At 39.0% G+C, this 6,000-nt stretch overlaps 1 protein-coding gene across 1 annotated transcript in view; it reads left to right on the forward strand.

Moving 5' to 3' along the window:
- STAC (SH3 and cysteine rich domain) overlaps positions 1-6,000 on the forward strand; it is a 73,094-nt gene that overhangs the window by 53,747 nt on the left and 13,347 nt on the right. Inside the window, exons 7-8 of the mRNA XM_027665044.1 lie at positions 3,207-3,271; positions 4,179-4,267. Coding sequence (XP_027520845.1) covers positions 3,207-3,271; positions 4,179-4,267 — 154 coding nt within the window. The remainder of the gene's footprint in view (positions 1-3,206; positions 3,272-4,178; positions 4,268-6,000) is intronic.

Genomic DNA, 6,000 nt, shown 5'->3' on the forward strand with positions numbered 1-6,000 from the left:
TTTGTGAACACCTCCTCTATGTTATCTGATTTCTCCCGTGAAATTTTTTAGGTTTTCTCTCTTGCAACTGCAAGTTGACCTAACCTGGTTAAAGATAAAGAATTCAGTCTCCATCACATTGTTTAATCTTGCCCACCTGAGGTTAAATTGACCCTGTTTGAGTTTTCAGATAAATTTTTATTTCTCTGTTAGTCAGTAGTTTCATTTCTGAAACCCGAAGAAACTTTTTTTCTCTGAGATCTGTATTCACTGAATGCACTGAAAGGCATTCAAGGAACTTACTTAAAGAGATTAGTTTAAAAACTCAGCATGTGTCAAACCTCCAAATAACTTCCGCGGCACATTAACGATTCCTTTGATCAGCACTGCTTTTTTACAATCCATCCTTCAGAGGCTCAGGGTATAAATTATGCATCAGTCACTCCAAAAATTTCCTCATGGTAGATTTTTAATAAACTGCCTGCACTGTTTGCACAAGCTATGGAAATGGTAAAATCCTTTTCAGAATGTAAAAAACCCTGGGTTTTTTCTCTTTTTTGTCTGCTGCTGCTAGGGCAAACAAATATGAAAATAGATGGATTTCTGTTGTGTGGAGATATGAACTACATGCCTCTATGGCTTTCAGATTCGAGTGCCTCTTATTAATATCCAGAGATCATGAGCTAAACATAGATCAAAAATTTAACAGACTAAATTCAAAATGCTGTTACAGGGTGAATCATGACTCCTTTTCTCTCAGTTGTCCACTACCTCTTTATCAGGCAGTTCCACATTAATGTCTTGATGACTCAGGTCCATTGCAGTTGGGTTTTTCTGTGTTGGGGTTTTTTTGGTTGGGTTTTTCCCCTCCTCAATTAAAATACTGTCCTCTACAAATTATTTAGAAAAATGTACATTTGATACTCTTTGGTAAAAGGAAACAGCAGAAGAGACGCAGCCTGCAGAAGGGTGAAAGGACCCAGTATACATGCGGCCATGTAATCACTCCCGTAGACTCCCATGACAACAGCTTCAAGGGAAGATTCTTTCCTTTGGGACCTGGCATACATCCTATGAAGCAAAGCTTCCCAGTTTACAACCGTGAGATGGCATACCTAATTTCTAACCCTTCAGCCTCTTCTAAGCCAGTTACACTCTTTCACTGACATGAATGGCCATCTGTAACAGAAGCCCCACAAGCCAAAATGTATTTAAGGTGACATTTATGAGCCTGTGGTCAACAGGGGTTTGAGCACTTTCTCCTTGAGTCAAAGGATTTGCCCCTCCTGCAAACCCAGTTTTGGTGAGCACTTCTCAACAAACACAATGATACAGTTCAGCTCCTTCCCCACCTGCTGGGTCAGCTCCACGGTTCACAAGGCTGTCCATAAGTAACTTGGCTTTATTTTCTGTCACTAAGCAGAAATTACTGCAATTACACCCAATTACAATGCTGGAATACTTCCACTTAATTTCCCCCAGTCCAAAATGCTGCTAGTTACCCAACTCAGTATTCATCAGAACACCTTTAATTTGCCTCCCTAACTCCTTTTCCTTTGGATGTGATAAACAAAGCACAGTAATTTGAGAAGGATTTAAATACTGCCGAATTGTAACAGAAGCAGTTTACATCCCTTCATACAGATGTCAGGCATACATATACCCCTACATTAAAGATAGAGGAAATTAGGTTTGTTTGTAAGGTTTTCCTCTAGTATTTGTGACAGTCTGCAGGGTCAGAGTGCCTTTGCAACAGGACTTGGTGAGAAGCATATTGAGGCCCAGCTCAGCTACAGTCAGGCCACCCGGACAGAACTTGTGGTATTTTCAGGTTAAATGTGTCAGGTATCAGCTCACATGCTGTCTTCATATTCATGCATTGGTCTTTATGATTACAACATTGTCTTACATTTTATCAGAGAATATGTGCTTCTGTGTGCTCATGGATGCATGTCACTTGGTAAAAAATATTTCTTATGCATGCTGTGGCTGCCATTTTAGCCATCTTCTATCTATTACAAGAACACTGTCTTGTTTGTCAATGTTGAAGTACAACTCTGTACTATCAAAGAACCCTGCTATTTCCCTCATAAAGCTTCTTCACAGAATTTCTGTTAGGTTGTCACTTACAGTGTAGAATAGTCACAGAAATATGTGTTCGTAGAAGAAAGAGTGAGCAAGTGAAAGAGCAGAGGAGAAGAATTTAGTGGTTTGGTGTCCCTTGGACCTTCTTTTCCCTGGATGTATGCAACTGTATGACAGAGAAACAAAAAGAAAATGTGCTCAGTTAGCCTGATACTTATTACCACTTTGGTTATTTTTTCCAAATTGTTGGAGACTACAAAATGGTGGGAGAAGACACTGGTGGTTCTAGATGCTCAAAAACTCCAGCTAGTAAAGTCACATTCAGACTTTATGCCGAAGCAAGAAACACCAGGCAATTCTTGAAATGTGAAGGCGGAATTCAGTCAATATGATAAAGACACTGTGGTTTTTCTAGTGAGATAACTGAGTACAGCTCATGAATCAATTACAATAGAGAGTAACTGATTAGATATGAGGTATGTTAGGTGCTGTGACTGTTATCTTATTCTAAGAGATTCTGGTTTAGAAATTTAGAAGAAAATTTTCGCATGTACAGGCCTGCGTTTCAGTTTACGCTTCCTGATCTATAAACAAATCAGGTACTTCCTGTAAAATCAGAGAGATGCAGCATATCCAGTGAAGCCCTGGTGTAGACTACTGGAGAGAGGGATCAAAGAAGACCAAACGTTTAGAGATAGAGAACAAAGAGGGGAAAGAAAGGGTTTTGCATACAAACCTACCTCAATACTACTCATATATGATCATCAGGTTTCATAGGTGCTTTTAAATAGAAATACTGGTTATCTGATAATGGAAATGCAGTATTCAATGTGAGAAAAAGGCTGTTGGACTTTAAATAGTAATGCGCTTATAGTACCAAGCTTCTATTCCTGGTACTGTACTTGTGTATATTCATCTGATCAAAATGGTTTATTCGTTACAATTATAAATTCTTGAGGACATTGTGTCATATGCCAGCAGGATACGTGGTTTTGTTAGGAGTGTAGAAGGGTTCAGAGGAGAGCACAAAGAATCAAAGAAAATAAGGGAGAAAGCAAAGAGATCAAAAAAATCAAGGTGATATTGTTGAGGTGAAGAGTCTGAAACTACTCCTAATATGTCATGTGTTTGCTTTATTTCAGTGTTTACATACTCTGAAAACGGCACAGAACACTTTGGAGAAGAACCAAAAAGTATACATTCCCCGGTATGAGCATAAATTTTGTGCAAATGCAATGGGAATGGGGAGTCATAAAAAAGTCTTGGGTTTATAGCTGTCTGAGGACTTTGAGTAGGTCTGATGGGGCACTGATATCTTACTGTCATGTTCTTATACCATTTCTGGGCCACTGGACACAGCTGGAAGCAATACACAGTACTGGATGGCTTTTCAGTTTACCCTTTGTGGTCACTTTCATGGTTTCCTGTTTATTGCAAACTGATATTGTGAATACAACAGATGCAGCGTGTAGGCCGTGTAACTACAATAGAACTGATGTAACATAAAACCCATAGATTTGATTTTGAAAATTATTAGTGTTTATTTTAGCTACCTTTTCTTTTTTTGCCATCAGATTAACAGTGGGAAAAGTGAGCAGAAAGAGTAACCTGTCTTCTCTGTGGAAAGCCCAGCACAGAAAGCTTTCACACATTAAAATCACTTTAAGGAAGTGATTTTCATACCCTGACTTTTGGATCTGTGTACTGTATGATTCTAGCACCATCCTTAATGAGAACTGTATAATAGACACCTTATGTAATGCCAATAATACACTATTGAGCTCATAAGAGTCATACACTACAGAGAGCAAAAGGCAGAGTCGTTTTTAAGATCTCACCCCAGAGACCCACTTGTGCAGATTTTTGCTTGTGTTCTTTGGAAGCCTGGAATTTGATCTTGGGGTTCAAATAATCTTATTTCTAAATGAAGATTTTTACTGCCTTAATGGCCTGCAATGTATCTGGTCTATAGTCCTCCACACTGTGAAAGGAGTGAGATGGTTGTGGCTAATTTATTGTAAGATCAGGTCTTGATTCCTCTGTGTCTAACAAAGTGAATCAAACTCCTGTACAGAACAGATATTTAAATTTTCTCTTTGTCTTTTTTCTTGAAGGGACCATTTTATAAAAGTACGTTACAAATGAACACCTATGTTGCCTTGTACAAATTTGTACCACAAGAAAATGAAGACTTGGAGATGAGGTGAGCTCCAAAATACTTGTTTGTTGATTTGACCCATGAAAACTCATGGTCATATGGTTACATATTACTTTGGGGAAGGAAGGGTTTGTTCTGATATTTTTAATAAACATTTTTATAGAGGTATCCACTTGTAGATATAAAGATATTCTCCCATTTAGAAAAACTGGTGACCAACTGTTTTGGCAAGGACTTAAAACACTGATGTCACCTCAGGAGCAAGATGACTTTCAGGTGTAAAATGCTCTGGTTTCTGTTGCTTTGTTTTTGAATTAGAAGTTTTCAAATAGGAATTCATCATCAGCTCTCATGCTAATGCTGACACATTTTACCAGTCCTGTTTGATCCTCCCTCATATTCAGGTTATGTCTGAGAAAAGGGAATGATGTCCAGCTGCTGAACAGCAGTGTTTTCACACAAGAGAGATGTATTCTGAGCTTAGTAAAATAACCTTGTTTATTTTTATTTTTAGCACTTTGTTTCTCAGTTCTGCATCAGTCGCTAGCATTACAAGATCTAATCCAAGCCCAATGAAAGGAAGGGACATCTTTTTTTTTTGTTTTCAATGAAATCAGTTTACTTATGTTACTCATGTTTTGTGCAGTCTTACTAGAGATCTTGTCATGAAACATGTCAGCTCTCTTCAATGCATACACTATATCAAAATAATGATGCACGTCCCAGAGAACTTTGGAAATTTCCAGACAAATGCCCCTCATCAGTATCTCCTTCACTGAAAACCTTTTTCCTGTTCCCAGCTCTGCCTTCTCATCACTCTAGAACTAAGTGTGGGATGTAGGAAAGAAATTACCAGCTTTTCTATTATTCTGCTTTACTGGTATTTCCTGCTTGTTAGTTTAGGAATGTTGGCTCTTCAAGAAATAACCACAGTGTAGGGTAACCTTTAGTGCAACTTGACAGCTATTCTGCTTGAGGGATTCCACTTTGCATCCTGCTCCTTTAGGAGCGTATTCTAGCTTGCGCGTTTCTTCCATGAAGTAGAACACCACTCAGACAACCCTGCACTGGACTACCATCCTCATACAGACACAGAAATCCAAAAAACACATCATCCTTGAAAATTCTCCTGTCCCTCATTTTAGGGGAAAAAGGAACCTGTGGTCTGCAGCCTGGACTGTTGCGACTAACAGGCTATGTCTAGAGACACCAGTCAGATTTTAGACTAGCGTTACTCAGCTACAGCAGCATGGTTTGTCCCACGGTCAGAAATTCAGAAATTCATGTGTTAACACTGTTTCATAAGGAATGCCAAATACCTGGTAGTGTTGTTTGTTTTTTGCTGAGCCAGGCAGGATTCATCTCAATTGCATGAATTTCCATTTGTCAAACATAATTGAGGTGCTGGAGGTGGATTTGGCATAGCAATCTTGTCAAGACTGACAAGCAGTGTTCTGAGAACCCAAGTCAGTAACCAGCCAGGTACTGATCAGCCCTAACACAACAAAGGCAAGTAGCAGGGGAAGGACCTGAGATGGGAAGAAGAGTTAGGACAGATTTCTGGAGAGTCCAGCTCTGAGGGGATGCAATGAGTGTCAGATTACTGCAGTGGAGATGTGAAGCCCAGATTTCAGTAGCAATAAGTACTTACCACAACCTTGATTTCTTCCTCAACAGAAGGAGCAGCCATTAAGGCTTTCCAGTGCTCTGGAATATTGCAGTAATACACTTTAGAATAGAATAGAATAGAATAGAATAGAATAGAATAGAATAGAATA

The sequence above is a fragment of the Corapipo altera genome, unplaced genomic scaffold (assembly GCF_003945725.1).
Source record: "Corapipo altera isolate COAL_440 unplaced genomic scaffold, ASM394572v1 89, whole genome shotgun sequence".
In the NCBI taxonomy this organism is placed as follows: domain Eukaryota; kingdom Metazoa; phylum Chordata; class Aves; order Passeriformes; family Pipridae; genus Corapipo; species Corapipo altera.